Below are 21,034 nucleotides of genomic sequence, written 5' to 3'. Positions count from 1 at the left end.
TCCCTGCACAGTAAGTCTGTCATAGTCCCATATTTTCACAACATTACACTATTATAATTCTAGTAATTTAGGTTGGAGGGCCTGTTTAACTATGGGTGATATAATGATTAAAAAAAGAAAAATTAACCAAACAAAATCTACAATATGTTGAATCCTACATGTTTTTGTAAGACACTCCACTTGTGACTGAATTATGCTTCCACTTTTTAATACTGTAACGAAAAAGGGAAAACAAAGAATGTTAATTTTACTAACATAAAAGAAGATAAAGCTTAATGCCTGTTCTTGTTTCACTTGAATGGGCCCAGATATTAGCTATAACCTACATCAACAAATTCTAATTCAGGCCTGTTCCCCACAAGAATGATATTGTATGAGATTTTTAGAATACTGTGTGCCAATTATCATTTTGCAGAGACATCATTTAAAGGCGCACATGGCAATATACAGTACACACTGGAGGCCCATCTGAGCAGGTCGATGAGAATAGACAGTAAAGCTAAGGCTGAGTTCAACCTGGTTTCCAAAGGCGACTCGGCCGTTCAATCATCTCTGAGGGTAACACATAATCTTATTCATAATGCTGCTGGTCGGTTAGATAAAATACCAAATGTAATTGTGTTATAGGTTCCACAACATGGTGCGACGGAAAAGAAAATGAAGCTTTTGAACTCTGGATATGTGGCAATGGAAGTGGATATTGACAAGACTGGATTACACCAAGGTTCTGAACCAAGCGGAAGTTTAGCAGAACATAACTTTGCATTGCCTGGGACCTGGGATATGTATGCATTTTAATGAGTGCAAAGTACTCAGGTTATTATTATATTATTATAGATAAAGACAACATAACTCCTTTGGCAATTTCATAAGCAACTTTACAGTCACACCGTCAATGTCCTTGACCATCTTTACGGAAATAATATGATGTTGTTTAGAGTTTTGAAAATAAATCTAACATAGAACCCTCAAACATTGAATCTTAAAGTGACACTCTGTAAGATTGTGAAATGAGGAGAGACTGACTAATTGCAAAAACTGCTTTATTCTGCAGGTGAAGGAATAAAAGTAGTGGCGTCTATTCACAACAAGTCAAAGCGGGATGTGCGCCCCAAGTATTGTGTATACAGGAAGTGCAGTTTTTTTGCAATGGGGAAAATGAAACTGGAAACTAACGATCTACTGAAAGAGGTTGGAGATGCTGTCCCACCCTCTACTGGTCAAACTGTCACCAAATTCATCATTATTCCTGCCACCACAAGCCCATCTATGTTTGACTGCAACATTATCAAACTGGAATACAGGCTCAGGGTATGCACCGCCAGTCTTATGCTTGTGCTCATCCTCTGCAGAACATTTACATTAATGTTGAAATATATTGCTTTTACAGGTGTATCTGGATGTCAAGTATGCGACTGACCCGGAGGTTAAGTTCCCTATAATAATACTTCCTCCTGCACAGCGCTTTGATGAGGAAGTCCCACCTGTTTGTCCCACCTACGGATTTGAATCTTTTCCCTCGGTCCCAACTGGGAATATTGCCCCTCCCTACTCAGGTGTCATCGACCCCTCTGCTCCACCTCCCCCTCCTTATGAAGCCCACGGGGCTTATGGAATATACCCTTCCCTGCCCAGTTATGGCAGTAAACCATGAGGTTTAGTCAGTACTATTTCCTTTAGACATTTTACATTTCATTTTTCGCAGGTTTCATTTATTATTGTTTAAAACCTTTCTAAATTTTAGCATTTGATTCAGAAAAGTATAAAATCTAAAAGTGAAGCCATGTTTCAAGACATGATGTGCTTGTAGCAATAAAAGTAGTTTATGGCACCCTTATCTATTGAGTTATTGTCCTTTACTCTGTGGACCAAACTTTAATTTCCAAGTATGGAGTGAATGAATAATGCAATGCGAAGCGTCTTTGAGTGTCCAGAAAAGCGCTATATAAAAACATTTCATTATTATTATTACTATTCATTTTATAATTATTATTATTTATTCATTTATCTTCTGTACTCTGTAGATGAACAGTAGAACGTTTTGCCTCTCATATTTTTTTAACACCAGCATAAAAATACATAAAATTACACCCAAGAAGATTACAAACCGGAATACATTCGCTTTTTTGATGGCCCAATTGTTTAAATTGTACTTAAATAATTCAGCAACTAGGGTAGGATTTGATTTTAAGATACAATAAGTAAAGTAAAAAAGTAAAAAAAAAAAAAAAAGTAACGAAGCAGTATGGTAATCTGAGTATCTCACACAACTTTCGTGACATTGATGGGAGAATATGTTGTAATGTTGTGAAGGAAAACATTTTGAAGTATGAACACAGAGTTTAGCTTTGTGACGTGTGGTATGGTACTAAAATGAAAATCCCAACAGGTATGAAAGAAGTATTTTAATGGATGGAAACTACATCATGCTTAATGCAAAACCACACTTGTACCGGCTTCCTGTTCCAACCTCTTTATATTATAAAACAGGGAGACCTGGGACAAGCGCGGTGAGCCTGAAGCCTGATTTGAACAGTGAATTGCACATAGCATTGTAAGGAATCATCTTGTAACTTATTGTCACCCTCTTGTGTCCTTCGATGGAGCGGTTTGAACACTGGAACAGGATGATTGAAAGGTGTAAAATGACGGTGGTGTTTTTGTCCATGTTTGGATCTAGGGCACCAACACAACTCTCATGGTGTTGGTGTAGCCAGAGCCAGGACGCCAGCCAGTCACAACGATCGCCACGTCACCGGACTTGAAGAACTTGCGGTGCTTGCCTGTGGGAATAATAGGAAAGATAATGAGGAGCTTTTAAGACACAGAAATGCTTTTGATGCAGTATATGATGAGGTTGCCTACATGTGAAGTTCGGAACCCACCTTCGACCCAATTATAATAGTTTAAAGTTAAAGTAAAAAGTTTTGTATTTGTCCCTGTTTAAAGCAGAACTAAGTAACTCATGCCCCTAGAGGCCATAAGCGCCACTGCAGGTGTCATAGCATGTTAAGTTTTTTACTCATTAATTGTCCGTGAGAGTAAATACTACGCTGACAGAAAAGACAACGGGAGCGAGGGATATTGTACATCCAATTACACAATGAGAGAGATAATTTTTTTCACTCAAACTTGGCAGTAAACACTGTTTAGCTAGCTTTTCCCGTTAGCCTGTTAGCTTCTTCTTCATTATTCCATTAGTGTGAATAGAGTTCGGGAATGCGACGTCATATCGCTAAGCATTATGGGATTACCAGCAATTGTAAACTAATGGAGATTTTAAAAGTTAAAATACTGGAGTTATTGTTCACATTAAAACACTTGGACACCACACTGTGTTCGATGTATTTGCCAGCAGTAACTCAGCAGCTAACGGAGTTGTTCCATGGCTATTTTCTCCACTTTTTATACTGTTTTTAGCTAATGTTAGTCAATGGAAATGTATGCTAACAACTGCAAAGATGGCGGATCTCCATGGTAACAGTGGAATTTATTGGTGGCTCCGACCCGTAGGTAGGAAAACTGTGATTTTCTGGTCAGAGACACCAGGGGGAGGGACTGCGAAAAGTATTTATTAAGGTAAACAAGTTACTTAGTACTGCTTTAATATCAATATACAGTATTTCCTCATATTTGTTGATTCTAGCATTGATCATAAGACTACCAAAACATATAAAAAATAATTTGTCAAGTTTTTGGTAAAAAAAAAACATCTACCCTAATAGAAATAACATCAAATTATATTAATAAAAGGTTATGTTATGTTATGTTATAAGAACTCAGTAACCTCACACCCGTATTAAGACTCAACTCAACGTGCAGCTCTTTATGAACAAAATCTGGGCGCCATCATCCACTTTGATCCAGACAAGCATCACACAATGATGACATGATTTTGGGGGAGAATGTTCTCGTATACTGACCGACTTCCAGGGCAAAGTTGACACGCAGGTCCACGTCCTCAGCCCACACGTCATTGGCGGCTTTGGTGTACATTATGGGATAGATGCCGCGCCACAGGTGGCACTGGCGGGCGGTCTGGCCACAGCGGGTCACTGCGAGGACCGGAGCGCGGGGCCTGTACCTGGACAGCATTTGAGCAGACCTGGAGAGAGAAAAATAATGTATTGAATACCAAAAGAGAGGACTTTTTTTTAAAGGTCAGTGTTCTGTAGCAGCTGTGCATTACAGTATTTTTCCACACTACAAGCCCGGAGTATGGACTGGCGCACTTGTTCATGTAGATGCCTCTATAAATAAAATGAAATAATGTATAAAGTTGGGAAAAAAAGACAACACAGTTAAGGATTAGATTAATTTCTTTCACAATAGGAAACATTTAAGTTTGGAGAAGTCCTTTCATTTGGTAATGGAGTGCAAGCCTGTGTGAACAGTATTAGCATGCAAACAATATTCAGAGGCCCTCCTAGCACTTGCACATTATGTCCTGTGAGGCTGAATACCCAAGTGCAGAGGAACGATATGTAGTTAAAATTAACTCATAAAATGTCAGGGTTCAGCTCTGCAAAGGTCAAGAGAAGGAGCTCAGACTGGTAGAGCAGCAAAAGTTGGCACACGACAGCGGCTGTGGGCTGGTGTTCAGAGTGAGAGAAGAGAGATGCAACACAATGCATCAATTTCTTTTCTCGCAGCGGGCTCCACAGAGACCAACATGAGTCAGACCTTTGCAGAGGACAAAGAGACTACAAGGTTTTACAGCAGTATTTCACACCGTGGGATTTAGGTACGATGGGAGGCCGACTTGATCTAATGGTACTCAAGAGTCCTTATCCTGATTTCATCCTACATTAACCATGAGTTAGACTGGTATACTAGTTATGAGCCAATTAGGGATAGGTGATACCTATCCCTGTGATATGGTGATATGTATTTTGTTTAAATGAAATACCAATGTCGAAAAATCAAGAGGGCAAGAAGGGAAAAATCCATGCATGAACGCACAGATTACAACATTAAGAAAAAAATAGTAACAAGGAATTATTTGGTTATTATAAAATTAAGTCAAAATATTAATACTGTATTATGAGGATTGATACAGTGCATTCGATGCTTGCACAGGTATTGAAATATTGATATTTTGGTATTGATCCGTCCATCACTAGCATTCGTTGTCCCGCATCCACTCACAAGCACACTCTCATTTGTACACCAGTGCGCACAGACACTGAAGGCAAGGCGGGCGGACTCTTCTCAAGGACAAAACAACTCAATACACTGGAGCTGGGATCAAACCTCCACTAACGACTGTTTTGTGCTTATTTTGGCAGACATTTTGGCCGTATTTCATCCCTTTATATTGACATGGGCCATCCATTGTAGGAGGTAACCTGTTTGAAAAGGGACTGATTGTGCTATGCTTTACCTGCCAGTCTTGGTGAGCACAATGATGGCACTGGCGCAGCATTTAAAGGAGGCCTCGACGGCACCAATAGCGACAGACTCTGTGGGGTCGCGGGTCAGGTGAGAGGTGCGGCGCAGCTCCTCGAACATCTGCCTGTGGAACATGGCAGCCTCAGCCTCACGGGCAATCTAGATGCATGAGGCCAAAAAGATACAAGGTGAAAAAAACAACAACAACAACAACAGCAACAATAAAATAGATAAAAGATTGGCTAGCTTTGGTATAAAAAAGTAATTATACCTGAACCCACACTGACACATGAAGCCACACAACAGAGGCAGCCATGATGTCCACTCTGTTACTGCAGTTCCTTTAGGCGCATGCTGATTATATCACACAATTAAAGCACAATTTAGGAGACGAGATTACATTAAGGAACAGATGGATAAGTGGGCAATGGGGTTGACCAATAACAAAGTACAACAAACACTAAACAGTTTGTTAGTGACCTAGAGAAACAAACAAAACCTGATGTCATACAATAAGGAAACACACACCTCAAATGATACAAGACACAGACCTGTTTTTGCAGCACCCATGATTTAACACTAATGTATCTAAGTCCAAGGAGCTCTTACCATGTGCTGTGTGCGGGTTGCCTCCAGGGGGTAGTCTCCCTTGGCTGTCTCGCCACTCAACATAACGCAATCGTTCCCATCCAGGACAGCATTGGCCACATCATTGGCCTCAGCGCGGGTGGGACGGGGCTTCTTGGTCATGCTTTCCAACATCTGAGGAACAATGCATTATTTGAAGTCTGCAAAAATATCTTCAAATTTGTATGAATTCTGCGGGTTGTAGTTAATACAAACCTGAGTGGCGCAGATGATGGGCTTGCCAACTCTGAGGCATCTGCCAGTCATCATCTTCTGAGCCAGGAAGACTTTCTCTGTTGGGATTTCAATGCCCAGATCTCCACGGGCAACCATGATGCCATCACTGGCCTCCAGGATCTCATCAAATCTAGCAATAATCACAGAACAACAATTTCATTTCAGCATTACAAAATGATATAGAATTCTTCTGTTATGTTTAGTCTTCACGCTACTTTTTCAAAATCATTAAATCATTGCCTCTTGTGTGTGACCTCTTTTTGCATACAACAACTGTTCATGAAAAGTACTCACCTGCGCACTCCCTCGTGGTTTTCCAGTTTGCTGATGATCTTGATGTCTTTGCCCTTCTCCCCCAGCACCTTCCTGACAGACTCCACATCGGCGGCCTTGCGGATGAAGGAGGCGAAGACCATGTCAACACCCTGCTCCAAGCCAAACTGCAGGTCCTGAATGTCCTTCTCAGACAGAGCGGGCAAGTCCACGGCTGCTCCGGGGAGATTCACACCCTTCTTGCTGCCGAGCATGCCGCCATTCTCGATTTCACACATGATGAAGTCATTGCCTTGAAACAAAGAGCATGGTAAAATTAGGCCTTCCAATGGAGTCTGCCCTAGACAGTAACGGGGTCTGTTCAGTTCACTCATGGGGACCCCTGGGGGTAGGTCAGCACCTAGCAGGGGGTACTCGCAATTATGTCAGATTAAAAAAAGAAAGTGAAACTGAATAGCAGTTAAAATTAAAGTTAATTTTAAAGAGTGTCAGATTTATTTGTTTGAATGTTTGCAGTGTACTATTTTAGCTTTACTCTGAACACATAAAAATGTATGCTTTTATTTATTTGGTGCATGTTAATAAACACACATGGCACTCATGCATGTAAACGTGGCATGCTGGATTGTAGCCATGAGCTAATTTCCATCCGTTGTCCCCCACTCGCACTCTCAATAACACTATCACTCATTCTGGCCTATTGTACATGTTTTTAGTGGTAGGAGAAACCAGAGTAACTGGAGGAAATCTACGCAGACACGGGGAGAACATGCAACGGGATGTTCTGACTACATTTCCATTTGTTGCCTATGGCTTTTATTTGCGCTTGCATGCTATGGAGAATCATAATTGGCTGTATGATTAAAATGAAATGAACAAATGTTAATTAATAAATTATTTGGTTATTGGGTTTATATACTGTAACTCCTTTATAAATGATATAAAAATATCTCCTTACCGATTTCTTTGACCTTGAGGGAAATGAGACCATCATCAACATAAATGTGGCTGCCGGTCTGCACGACTTTGGGCATGTTTTTGTAGTCGAGCCACAGGGTTTTCTCATCACATTTCTCCATAAACTGGTCATCGAGTGTGATCTTAATAGTCTCACCCTTCTTCAGCTCAACCTCAGCAGTGCCACTCTGCAACGGACAAAGAAGAAAGACACAACATTTAAGGCTGCAAAATGCATCACAATTGAATCAAATTTCTGGTTGAAGAGTTACAGTTATTTAGGTAATGGTAATGGTAGTGTCCTCAGCAAAAAAAAAAAAAAAAAGATTTTGTCTCCCCAGAGTCTTTTTATGTAGCAAACCTGCTAACCAGTTTAGACCTCAGTAAACATGCTCTGTAACCAACTTCGGAGCACAGTCCTTTAATTTGTATAAAAGCTATTTGCAGGAACTGTTTCACACATGTCTACATTTGCAATGATAGAAGATGTGGACCATTATATGGAGATTGACAACTCACTCCTTTGATCAGTCCAGTCCTGATTTCTGGTCCTTTTGTGTCCAGAGCGATAGCCACTGGTCTGTACTCCACAGAGCCAGGTCCATAGCTCTCAGTGGCCTCACGGATGTTCTTGATGGTCTCGGCATGATACTGTAGGATTAAGAAATGAAACACAATTCATAAAATTTCTAAATAAGTGTAACTTATTGCATAGGGAACTTTTAATGGAAGTTGGTGAACAGGTGGGCCATCTAGATCCCATGATAGGATTAAGCTAGCTACATGGCAACAACTGCAACATATTTTTAGCACCGGACATTGTTATGTTTCTATGTACATAAATAACTGCTATGCCAGACCAAACCATGCTATTATACAAATGGTATTACAATTAAGGCCACATTTAAGATAACATTTCACTAAGCTCTTACCGGCCTAAAAACTTTGCAACATCTGCAGATTAAAGCATAAAAGACTGAGAGCAAACAATATTTTCACATGCACACTGACAGCTGGTCCAAATGCATGCCGTCTACCCGTGCTGCTGTTACTGTGACTCTCTGACAAAACTATATTTAGCTGCGACAGAGGTCAAATTCATTTCTTCAATTCCTTTTGCAATTGGAAGGTCTTAAATGAGAGAAAATATGTAAATTGAAGCTTATGGGAATTATAATGACTAAAAAAAATGTAATTTGGCCGTTGAATAGTGTCCACAAAAATACAATCTGGACAGACTACACTAGACATCATCATATCAAATTACATATGATGGAGGAAAATGGTGAGGTCAGGTGACCTTAAAAGTGAGGGGTCAAAGGTGTAAAGTTGTTGGCTATGACTCAGAGGGGTGTGAGCTGGAGGAGCGATTACAGTCCCACAGATCACATTACAGCGGGGCACATGAGTAATGTCAGACCAACTGCAGCAAAGGCTAAATCCTTTAAATTACTTCTGGAGCACAAGAATACTTCTCAGCAGGTTCTCTGCTAGTCCCTAGTTATAATTCATCGCTGTGTCAGTCATGTACTGTGTATGATGAAGTGTTTGCTGCTATGGTGTTTGTAATAGTGTTAAACTATGCAAATATCCTCACTTCATGTGTGCCGTGAGAGAAGTTCATTCTTGCAATGTTCATCCCAGCCTTGATCATTTCCTTAGCCATAGGAACTTCTCTGGAGGCAGGTCCTGCACAGGAGCAGAGACAGGTGGATGTACAAAGACTGCTCTGGGGTTAAAGTGACATTTAAAAGGTCGAGTGTGTTTACAAGGAAATGCATAATGCATTACAGTCATGGACCAGAGTGGAGCAGTGACTGACCGATGGTGCAGACGATGCCAGTGTTACGAGACACAGCAGGCTCTGAGTCGATGTCCAGGAGGCACATATGCTCGATCATGGTGTCCGCCATCGCAGCATGCAGCTGCTGCGTGTGGATGATAGAGGATCCCATATCCTTAGACTTCTGCATGACTGTATCTGTGTACACCAACGGCCTGTGGAGACGGGACAGGGTACACTCTATAGGTCAGACTATGACTATGTCACAGGTTTTACAGTATTATGAACAATAGTGATTATGTATAGCCAGCAACTGGGTGTGCACATTCTGCACTGAGGCCCCTTCTAATATTTGTAATATCCTGATTCACTGGGACGGGTTTATAGGCACGTTTCACAACTTGCCAGGTCACTTTTCAGGGTCATTGTCAAAGAAATGCTAGAAAACTGTCCTGAGAGTGCATGAAATTGATACAAATGCTTTAAAATTAGATGCACAATATTTAAAAAAGTTAGCAAAGGAGGACAAACCAAAATGTGTTCCGATCAGAAAAAAATCAGGTATAGTGCCTTTAATTAAAGCCTCCTCCTTATATACTGTTATTATACAAATATTAAAAATGACCTCAGCCTAAAATATCAGTGTCCTTGCTGCATTTCTGAGGCACAGATATGCAGTTAAGACATACCCAATGCTACAGAAAACATAGCTGCATTGTTTGATTAAATCCAACTTAAATATAGTAGTCTATAAAATATGCACAGGGTCAAAATAACATGTGATAACAAGATACTAACAAATGATAACAAGTTATCATTTGTTAATATCTGAAGGTTATCATTAAATCAACGGTAACTGTTGTTTCCCAGTCTCTAAAGTCTGCCTAAAGTTGCAGCCTCTTAACTCACCTTTGCGGTGAACTTTGCAGGACGAGTGCGCCACCACACTATCTGCAGCGACACTATTTATTGGAGCACCCCACCTACCGGAACTACTTTCCCCAGATCACATCTCACAGGGGGATGCGTGTGCAGCAAATAGAGCCCAGCCAGCTTTTGCCACGCACTGAATCCTCAATCAGAGAGGGTAAGTTCAGTTGCAAAGGTACAAGGTAAGCTAAACCAAAAAACATCACTAGATTTAATATTTCTAATCATTTTCATTCAATCTTCATATATTTGGAGATAGTAACACAAAGTTATGATCTCACTGGAACATTGATTATGATGAATACCCTTGTCACTGCTGACAACTGCTGACAGGGAGAGGCCTTCGCTCACAACTAAATAGCCCTAGTTAGGCGACTAAGAGTCATTGTACGTAGGCTAGAGCAACAACTCAGTGAAAAACTTTGAAAGAAGGTTCTAGTAAGTACAGTAAATCCCCCCCCCCTCCCCCCCAAATGTATCTTTTTTTGTGTGGGCACTTTTTTTTTGCAATTTGTTTTATATGTAGAGTTCAAGTGATACCACTGTTTGCTTTTTATTTTTATTTTTATTTTTAGGTAGGATAGTGGCTATTTAGTCGGGACAGCCCTTCCCAAAGTCCAGTACATCAATTCACTAATTTTCGGACTGGGCACCATTTAATTTTTTTCACCACCGTAATATAATTGGTTTACTAAACCAGTACCGCAACGATATTTTTTTCGACACCTATACTAAAATATTTGTCATCTAAAACCAGAAAACAGCACAACAATGTTAATGTTTTCCATGAAAGATTATTTCTTTTAAATTTGTATAATGTATTTGATATAAACTAACCAAGTAACTTCCTTTAAAGGAATAGGCCACCGTTTTTATATACTAAGATATGTTCTTACCTCACTTTAGTCGAGTTAATATATCCCCGTCTGGTCATTGTCCGCGCGCTCTGTCACGCAAACGGAGCACATACGCAGCCTCTCCCAAATGTGACATAGCTCCGAAAAAGCTCACGATAGAAGCTACCAAGCTCTTCCACGTGTTCCCTATTTAAATAAAGTTACGTGAAGTGTTTTCATGCGAAGTATATTTACACAGAAATGTAACGTGTCGATTTTATAAGCAAATAAAAAGGGGGACTATATTGTGAGGCGTAATGATACGAGAAGTAAAACGTCCGCGCAGTAACTCCTAAAGGTTATTGACGGAAGTGAGCGGGGGGAAGTCTTTAGGAGTTACTACGCGGACGCTGTGCTCCTCGTATCATTACGCCTCACAATATAGTCCCCCTTTTTATTTGCTTATAAAATCGACACGTTACATTTCTGTGTAAATATACTTCGCATGAAAACACTTCACGTAAATTTATTTAAATAGGGAACACGTGGAAGAGCTTGGTAGCTTCTATCGTGAGCTTTTTCGGAGCTATGTCACATATGGGAGAGGCTGCGTATGTGCTCCGTTTGCGTGACAGAGCGCGCGGACAATGACCAGACGGGGATATATTAACTCGACTAAAGTGAGGTAAGAACATATCTTAGTATATAAAAACGGTGGCCTATTCCTTTTTAATGCTGTCCCTGGACCAACAGGCATCATAACTTGGTCTCTGAAGTTCTGATATATTTTTTGCTTTCGATACCCCCCCCCCTTTCAAAGATTATCTTGGCCTGATGTTTTTTCTCATTTATTTAAAATAATTTGACCCAAAAAAAAGGCCACGTCCTTTTTTGCATGTTCTCCCTGTGCCTGTGTAGGTTTCCTCTGGGTACTCCGATTTCTCCTGCCGCTAAAAATATGTACAATAGGTTCCCCTCTGGGGCCAGGACTTCCACTGAAATAGAGATTCTTAATCTCAGTGGGACTTTCCTGGTTGAGTAAAGGTCAAATAACATAAAATAAAATACCCATACAGTTAATTTCAAACTCATTAATTTTTAGATGAATGATGCATTTTTTGGAAACTCCCCTGAAAGGCCTCTGAGGCCCCCCGCTCTTGTGCCATACCCTGTTCCTAATTCGTCCATTTGTATCACGTGATACATTTTCCCATTTTTGACATGGTTAGTGCCAGACAGCCTGTGCAGGAGGGACGGTTTGATGATGATCATGTTTCATGACACAAATTAGGGTGACAAACAGGGATATGGTTAACATTATATTTTCAGACAAACCAAGCACTAACCATAGCACATGCTTCAATGTAGCCGGACAATAATGTCAATGTTACGAACTGATGAATTAGGGGCAAGTTAAGGCACAATTGCGCTACCAATCAAAAAGCTGGTCCCTTAAATATCCACTGCCTTTTTTTTTTTATAAGTGCTGCAAGAAATGAAGTTACTGTAGGTTGGAGGGCTCAAGTAGACAATAAAGAATAAAGCCACACTAAAGGAGGTGAAAGGACTGTGTTTGACAAACCTCTTCTGCACATGTTCTGGGGCACTCGGGTAAAATGGCATATGACACACTTTAGCCAAAAGGAGGTACAGTAGATACCGTTAACATGCCAGTGTCCATTGCTGTCCATATATATATTTGGGGGAGGCTTTAACATGTGCCAAGAACATAATGTCCCATAACAGCAGACCCATGTGCTCGGTCCATACCGCTCTGATTGCTTCCTCAGCTGTATCTCATCTCAGCTCTGCTCAGTAACACATTTATTCTAAATATACTGTATGTGCACCTTGTGCTCTCATATACATGTACATGTATACATGTAGACTTGGCTCTCATATACATGTACATGTATACATGTACATGTATATGAGAGCCAAGTCTATTTGTCAAAGATTTATCCTGTCAGTAGGTGGGGAACCAGTATACATGTCCTGGCCTCAATACTACATTATTACTCTGTAATACTTATGGGCTGTGTGCTACTTTTAATTTATGTGCCGATTGAAAGTATGTTATGGTTAACAAATACATTTTTATGAATTCACAACTATCAGTGAGACATGTCCTTTTCTAGGCAGGTGCAATACTAATCATGCTGACAGGCGCTCCTATATGGGAAAAGTGAACAGGCCATAAAATCTGAACGAGCTTTTTTCAACTCTCATGTTTTATGGCTAGTTTTAATTTTCAACTGCTCCGAGCGATTTATTTTTGCAGGTGGCCCACAAACTATCCATAGGTCACATATGTAACCTTTCTCTCAAGACAATATCAGACAAACACTCTTACAACCCAGGGTGCTGAGGGTGCTGCAGCACTCCCCTGATGGATGGTTTGTGTATCATAAGCCATATTATTAAATAGGAAATAAGCACAGAATTTTTGTGTGTGGAATTTTTCAGGGCAATCTTGTTCTTCAGCACCCCCTAACCAAAATAAGTTCCCACGGCTCTGCAATCATGGCGATGCAACCTTTGGGATAGACTCCTGCACATAACTCCTGCAGCGACTGTTTCAGTCAGTTCATCAACAGCGCCCCTTAGTGGACAAAGTTGGATTTATAATACACTCAAATTACTTACAATCTACAAAAATACACAGATAAATATAGTTTTACATTTTCCCACCACTATGTATTATGCATTTTTGAACAGTCTTTCGAAAACATCGATAGAACTTGATGCCCCTCTTCACTACATTGTAATAAGTAGAGAAATGAATATGAGATTTTTTAATTAGAATGAAAACTATTTTGCGTTAAAAAAGGCACTTGAGTGGAAAACATTCATGTGACCCTCTTCCACTTGTAACTATGGAATGCAATTGTTGAATGACAAAAATAAAAACATACATGATAAAAGACTGCACACTTAAATTAACTTGCATAAATAAAGTAAAAAGATCATATCTTGTAAAAAACATATAATTGAATAAACATTTTTAGACCGATCTTTATTTACAGCCCTATCTGTATTGTGGAGCTTTATCTGATGACCAACATTTCTTTGATTTATCAAACGGTTTTGGTCTCGATGCCTTTGTCTCTACAAATCTTGAGAACCTTTATCTAGAAACAATAATTTGTTCAAATTATGCTAAGGACCTGTTTCCAGGATTGTACTTTGAGCGCTGGATTTAGTCTACACTATGTCTGTAATGGCCAAACTAATTATAGCAAAGGTTTTAAAACCACTCAGTCCAGATGACTACTTTTGTTACTAAGGAACACACCTGGTCAACTGAGAGCCTGCAGACAATACCATTGTGCCAAGTGTGTTAAATAGCCAGTCCTCCACTACAAACCCCATTGGACTATAAGTAGGTTAGGTTGAGAAAAGCACTTGTTGGGCGAGGACTCCATATGTGCAGTCCTGTCGTGGGTAATCTGCCCTGACTGTGCAGCAGCAGGCATTTGGCTAACAAGGCTAACTGCTGATTAGGGTCACACTCACAACACTTCAGTGACATGCTAAACCTACACCTCTCACGACTTATCACTGCTATAAAACCGTTTCATCAAGTCAACTTGTTAAGCGTGCTATGGTTTCACTTGTAAAAATGCAAGGATTGGTATGTATCGTGTAACATTGGGACAATACCCATACCCTCTTTAACACCCCGTTGATCTTTATCAGGTGGATCAAGGTCACATGACTTCGAACATGTGGCACACTTCATGATGCAAACTCCAGACACACGACAGACAGTGGAGCCTCGATGGTTACGTCTAAGTTTAGAGACACCCACAGACATGTAGTAGATAGCCACGCTGTGTACAGTTATGACCAATTTGGGACCAGCGCAGGGCCCCTAAGTGGATGATTTGGGCATGTTTTCCTCAATGGACAAGGTAAGTTTATTATTATTATTATTATTTATTATTAACATTATTGACAAAATATGTGTTAAAACTGCTTACTTACTATTTGAGCTTTAAAAGATGTAATAGACTAGACACTAAAGACCAAGGAGGACCAAGCATCACAATAATACCCTTTTGTAGTTGTCTATCAATTGTGTCATTTTACTATTTTCTTGAAACTCGCAGGAGACACAGATAAACCAGACGAGCGGCGAGCACATCTTCAATGATAGAAGCGTGTACCACTCCCAAACACATGTAAATTTGAATTCCTTTTCGGAGGTTTCTGTTTTCCTGTGTGTGTTAGACGTCTGTGCTCAAGTGCTAATCTTTGATCTGTGCTTAAGTGGTTTAATCATCCTGCACTGTTTGCACCATGAGGTCACTGGGTTAGTGTCTGTCTTGGCAGGAGACCCATGCCACTGACCCGCCAAGACACCCGCAGCTCCAGGCGGACGTCGAAGCTTTTAAGACCCATTTCTCGCAGTCCGCGGTCTCGATCAGGTACAGGGCTGCAGACATTTTGTGTGACTTTTGGAAGTTTAACAATAAAATGTGAAATATTAATAAATACGTTTTCTTCATTTTTTTTTAGAGAATACGTGACAATTGATGAAGTGGATATTGACCTCATCATCAAACCCAACTTCTTGAATGTAAGTTTAGTCTTCAAGTATAATGTTTCTTGTTGCTCAGATGGTTAATTTGGCAACCCTTTCATAATGAGTGGTGCTGGTGGTAGATTATGTTAGATTGTGATGGTGTTTGGAGAGACAGTCGCTTCTCTTTCCGGCAGTGGTTCTCAAATGGTCCTTTAGTCCATTTTAGCGCAGGTTTAGTAATGATTTGTTGTTGTCTAGTCCGGCTGGTACTTGGAAGATGAAATATTTTATGAGCTGGTACTTGGTGTGAAAAGTTTGGGAATCTCTGCTCTAGGGCACCTGTAGTAACACAAGTACCCTGCTACTTGGAACGCAGTCATTCATTCACTCATTCAAGCTTTATTAAGGACACAGAATCCTTGCAGTTCAGATAATATGACAGTTAACTTACACGGCCTCCCGTCTCAAAATGTTATTGTTGTCTTCAGGTCCATTTGGCTAAAGCATGGAAAATAAACCCATCTGAGCCGATCATTATTCGCCTGTACTTTTCCTTATCACAGTATTTAGATGGCCCTTGTAAGTAAAGTTTATTATGTACTTCCAAAAACATAACCTGCGTGTTATTGTATTGTGAAATGTGGCTCATAGCTCAATTATCCCACAGCTCCAACAGTGGAAGTGTTTCAGCCGTCAAATAGACATAATTTTGGCATTGGGAAGCAACTACAAAAGTAAGTTTATATAGATTTAACTTTAATGAAGATTATTAACATTGAAGACTAATTTACAACACTCATTTTACATTTGTGTTTCATTTGTAATTGAGAAATGTAACCTCTGTCTTTTTTTTCTTCTGTCCAGCATTTTGACAGTGTTTATAGATCATGAGTGGAGGAATCTGACCAATGAAGAGGTGATATCCAATCAAAAGAGGCGACACAGCTGGTTCAAGCCTGCCGGGACCATCAAGAAATTCAGAGCAAGGCTTAATGTTTGGCTGCCGTCATCCAAGTAAAGAATTTTGATCTGATCTCTTGTAACCTACTCAATCTATTGCTCTGTCTTTTGACATTAAACAGCACAAGTCTCTATATAGCTCTAAGTAACTCAGATGTCACTATGCTTAGGTCTAATGAACTACAGAGACCCAATGGTAAAAGTAGGACCATTTTGCCAACTGTGAATTTGAACCGTTTCACAAACACAACTGCATCGTACGCCATAAAGAACCCAACAGGGGAGCTCTTCACCTACACACCAAGTGGAGAAGTGGGTCTAATCATTATATTTAGATAGGATTAGATTTTGTTTGAAGTTTAAACTAATGTGTTTGATTTCTTCTCCAGAGAGTCATGGTTTCAGCCGTGAAGTCATCAGCACAGCTCAGTACCAAACAGCTTATCGACCTGCTCTTCTCCACCCAAGCCATTACACACTGCAAGACCGCCCCGACTCTGCAGCATGGCTTCTTAGCTCAGGTCAATCAAGCATATGACACTGTCATTTTGTTTAATGCTGGAGCCCTGTTTGCCCAGGACCAATGTTGGGGTTAGGGTTAGGGTTAGGCTCATTTGACCTAGGCAAACAACTTAACATTGGCCCTGGACTCTTAATTACTTGGTGATATCAGATCGACTGAAAAAAAAAAAAGGGTAAATGTCTAATTGCAATTCCTCTGAGCACTGCATAAGCATTACAATTGTCGTTACATTTTCAATATGTTTTCAAATCAAGATTCTGAATGTTTAAACACGTCCAGGGGCGTGAACATTTGAGGGAAAACAAAATATTAATTGCTAAACGTTTTCCATGCCTTTCAGAACATGTGACTTGCAGTGAGTTATACGACCAAAATAACATCAACCTTTGCAATTTGCTCGTTGAAACAATTCAAATTGCGACGATTTTGAGTTGATTGCGAAGTTGTGATTAATCTGGAAACCCTGTTTTAATGGTTTAACGAAGTAGTCTACAGCAGACCTTTTTGTTTTTATATAACTAAAGGTTTAAGTTGAGCTGCAGTAGCTCGACTGTAGGTTCAAACCACATGGACCAGTATTCATCCCTCATGTGCACCCCAGTTTCCTATTCATTATGGCTCCTTTCTTGAATCACTTCTAATTGATACTGAGCATGTTCCCCAAATAACCCCACTAAAGTCGACATTTTAGTGATTCTCTGATTCACATATCAATACAATACTTCTAATTTTCTCTAATCCCTGTACCGTACACACAGATGCCGTTGATCACTTCACCTGACAGGGATCATGTTGTCTTTTTTTCTGACAACCTTTATTTTGCTTCTGCGCTTGCAGATCATAAAGTATGCCGAGCAGAGGCTTCTTACGCTACATGAATACTGTGTCATATGTGATGAGAGGCATGTGTTTCAGAATGGCCCTCTATTAAAGGTATAACTGCATTGACTTGTATAGTCGGGTACATAATGAACAATGTTAAATATGCAGCTTATACAACTACATTTGCTTTAATAGCCCGCAGTTTGCACCAGGGAACTGTGTGTTTTTTCTTTTTACACACTTGGAGTCATGTCAGAAGCCACAGATGAAGTTGCTACTGGTGCAGAGGTACCAACGTTCACATTTTAGTACGAGTTTATACTATCAAATTTGAAGGCGAATCAAGATCTAAATTAAGAATATACCTTTTGTTTTTGATCCTCCAGGTAATTGACTTATTGGTAGCCATGTGCAGAGCTGCCCTCGAGTCCAAACGGAAAAGCATCATTTTTGAGCCATATCCATCTATTGTCGATCCTTGCAACCCCAAAACATTCGCCTTCACTCCTAAGGTCAGTAAGTCAACTCAGTTTCTTAATTATTTAAGTGACCTTAAATTGTAATTTCTGACACAGTTTATAATGGAAATGTTTTTTTTCCCTCTCACCTTGACAGAGAAAAAGCTATGCCAGACTGCAAAGTGCTTTGGACAATGTTTTATTGGTCAGACAACTTTCCCAGGTGACAAAATTGAAATCTAACATAAAAATAGATAAATACATTAGATTTGTGTCTCAGTATCTAAGCAGCTCGATGTTATCCTTCTATTTCTAGGGTCCATACTGTGACATTAAGAAGCAGCTGGATGAGGTCGACCATTTAGCTCATCCCTTGTTACAATGGTAAGGGGAAATAATATTTCTTCACTGTAGCGTAAGCTCAGAGTTTCTTTCTGTCTGTCTACATTTTGACAGGATTTTAGCCAGCAACAGGTCACACATTGTGAAACTCCCGCAAAACAGGGTATGTCAGTGTTATAGACAGTAGTTATAAGAATTATAGGTTGACAAGCTAGAAATGTGTTTATATTCATAGTTCTTACAATAAATCTTATAGACAGTTCTATAATTCAAAAACAAATTTTATTCAGATTTGCCGTTTTGTCTCTAACAGCACCTCAAGTTCATGCACACCCCTCACCAGTTCCTACTGATCAGAAGCCCTCCGCACAAAGAAGTCAGATTTCAAATGGCCAGGAAGCTTTATGGCAGCACCTTTGCTTTCCAGTAAGTGCAACGCAGTAGAAACCTAAAGCCAACACTACCTTTGTGTGTATGAACTGTTGTGTCCTTGGGCAAGACACTTCACCCACCTTGCCTCCAGTGTCTGTAAAGCGCTTTGAGTTCCTACACAATTTTGATTTATTTACATATAATATTTTAACTTCTAATTAAGTAGTCTTACTTGAGTAAAACATTTAGTTAATTTCACTCACTGTGTGTCAATATGTAAATGTCAAACTTTTCATGTTGACATCGGTTTGTTCAATACTTTCTACTTCTGGTTGAGTGATGTTTTATTGCAGTAAAGTTACTCTTAATTGTGTAAATATTTTGGCTACTCTACCCACCTCTGTTAATAATTTCCTATTTATTTGTTACTTCCTCAGTGGTTCCCATATTGAGAACTGGCACTCCATTTTGAGAAATGGTTTGGTTAATGCCTCCTATACAAAGCTCCAGGTAGGTAGAAGACAAAATGACCATCACATGTCATAATAAGCCCATGGGTGTTCTTGAAAATGTACTGTACTCTCTATGTTATCTTTAGCTTCATGGTGCTGCTTATGGAAAAGGCATCTACCTAAGTCCTAACTCAGGAATTTCCTTTGGTTATTCTGGTATGAATGAAGCATGTTTTATACTGGAGGATTAACCTGCATTGATTAAAACTACAGGATAGGAAATGTTCTTATTTTATGTGTTCTTTAGAGATGGGTTATGGTCAACACAATCTTCCCAGTAAAGAGGAACTTATAAAGAAATACAATAGAATCAACAGAATTAAGGTATTTACTGACTGATAGTCATTGTGCAACATTGGCCTTTACATTATAGAGCATTATTGTGACATTGTCGCTTCTTGGATAATTTTAGGAAGAACCTGCACACGGCAGATTTCTCAAGAGTAAAAACATAAACTGTGTTGCACTATGCGAAGGTAAACAGTTTTTAAAGAAAACAGAAGTATTGCTATTATTACACACACTTGTTAAAATGTAGGTATTTATCTTTTTATTGTTATTTTTTCAGTGGTTTTGTCCAAAGAGCTTCAGCAGCATGGGAACATTTGGGTATGTCCTGTACCAGACCATGTGTGCACACGATTCCTTTTTGTGTAAGTATACAACAGGGAAGTCAAGTACTTTACAAACACTAAACACTGAACTACATTTTAATTTTATGCTTTGTTTTTTCATAGATATGAAAATGGCCAAATTGGAGATGTCCACATCAACACTCAGGATGAAGAGATTCATAACGAGATTTTACAAGCTATTAGCTCAGACCCTTTTTGATTTTTTACATAGGGCTGCACATTTTTCAAAAAAAACAAAACACCATTTTGCATTTTTTATGTAGTGAATAACATTTTAAATAAAGCCTTTTGTATGTTTTTATTTTTTGTGGACTTTTGATTGAAGTGCTGTTTTACTGTTTACTGCCTCAAGGTGGTGCCCTATTCTAAATGTGTGCGTAAATGACTAAATATATGTTAAACTAGTTTATTATGTGCAAATTGATGGTTCAACGAATAAGGAATAAGTCCTACTCATTTTATATATATATTTTGTCATCAATTCATTGCGAGATCAGTGACATGGCAAAAAACCAACCAACCAACCAAACAAACAAACAAACAAACAAACAAACAAACAAACAAAAAAACAAACAAAAAAACAAAAAAACGCTTTGGCAATGACTGAAACTACATGTTTTAATAACACAGTGCAGTGCTGTAACTCCAGTGACAGTAACACCAATAATAATTTTCTATACACAATAATTTATACTTTTTTTCCTGAATTTTGTTGAAATACCATTTCTAAACTTAGGTGGTTGACTATATCTATGGTGGTGTATCAATGTTATTTATAATACATCCATGCATTTACCAATGTCAAAGTAATGCCATGTGGATCAACTGCGCATGCGCAGACAGACGTT

General features: G+C 39.4%; 2 protein-coding genes across 2 annotated transcripts; one reads left to right on the top strand and one right to left on the bottom strand.

Moving 5' to 3' along the window:
• Nucleotides 1-2,390: 2,390 nt before the first annotated feature.
• LOC306971543 (pyruvate kinase PKM-like) lies at nt 2,391-10,198 on the bottom strand. Its single transcript, XM_079567859.1, has 11 exons — nt 10,178-10,198; nt 9,308-9,483; nt 9,083-9,174; nt 8,005-8,136; nt 7,487-7,673; nt 6,550-6,820; nt 6,235-6,385; nt 6,001-6,153; nt 5,384-5,550; nt 3,924-4,105; nt 2,391-2,783 (listed from the first exon to the last, which is right to left on the bottom strand). The coding sequence occupies exons 2-11, from the start codon at nt 9,456-9,458 to the stop codon at nt 2,677-2,679; spliced, it is 1,593 nt and encodes a 530-aa protein (XP_079423985.1). The 5' UTR covers nt 9,459-9,483; nt 10,178-10,198; the 3' UTR covers nt 2,391-2,676.
• A 4,680-nt stretch (nt 10,199-14,878) lies between these two features.
• On the top strand, nt 14,879-20,461 carry LOC306971443 (protein mono-ADP-ribosyltransferase PARP6-like). Its single transcript, XM_079567718.1, has 22 exons — nt 14,879-14,948; nt 15,147-15,218; nt 15,370-15,464; nt 15,556-15,616; nt 16,051-16,141; nt 16,230-16,296; nt 16,427-16,576; nt 16,693-16,834; nt 16,912-17,043; nt 17,883-17,978; nt 18,063-18,155; nt 18,254-18,379; nt 18,483-18,548; nt 18,642-18,709; nt 18,782-18,830; nt 18,981-19,093; nt 19,477-19,549; nt 19,638-19,707; nt 19,799-19,875; nt 19,964-20,027; nt 20,120-20,204; nt 20,289-20,461. Exons 1-22 carry the CDS (start codon nt 14,928-14,930, stop codon nt 20,383-20,385), a joined length of 1,908 nt encoding a protein of 635 aa, XP_079423844.1. The 5' UTR covers nt 14,879-14,927; the 3' UTR covers nt 20,386-20,461.
• The last annotated feature ends 573 nt before the right edge of the window (nt 20,462-21,034 follow it).

The sequence above is a fragment of the Gobius niger genome (assembly GCF_951799975.1).
Source record: "Gobius niger genome assembly, chromosome: 12".
NCBI lineage: Eukaryota > Metazoa > Chordata > Actinopteri > Gobiiformes > Gobiidae > Gobius > Gobius niger.
The sequence above is the reverse complement of the archived record's forward strand: the minus strand, read 5'-3'. Positions and strand labels throughout refer to the sequence as shown.

What these genes read in the sequence shown, in the direction of transcription:
- LOC306971543 (XM_079567859.1), bottom strand. Translation starts at nt 9,458, where the DNA reads ATGCAGAAGTCTAAGGATATGGGATCCTCTATCATCCACACGCAGCAG. An exon ending in GGACTGGACTGATCAAAGGA is followed by an intron (nt 7,674 to 8,004) that starts GTGAGTTGTCAA and finishes TGTCCGTTGCAG; the next exon opens with AGTGGCACTGCTGAGGTTGA. An exon ending in CCATCATCTGCGCCACTCAG is followed by an intron (nt 6,154 to 6,234) that starts GTTTGTATTAAC and finishes ATTGTTCCTCAG; the next exon opens with ATGTTGGAAAGCATGACCAA.
- LOC306971443 (XM_079567718.1), top strand. Translation starts at nt 14,928, where the DNA reads ATGTTTTCCTCAATGGACAAG. An exon ending in ATTGGGAAGCAACTACAAAA is followed by an intron (nt 16,297 to 16,426) that starts GTAAGTTTATAT and finishes TCTTCTGTCCAG; the next exon opens with CATTTTGACAGTGTTTATAG. An exon ending in GCTCATCCCTTGTTACAATG is followed by an intron (nt 18,710 to 18,781) that starts GTAAGGGGAAAT and finishes ACATTTTGACAG; the next exon opens with GATTTTAGCCAGCAACAGGT.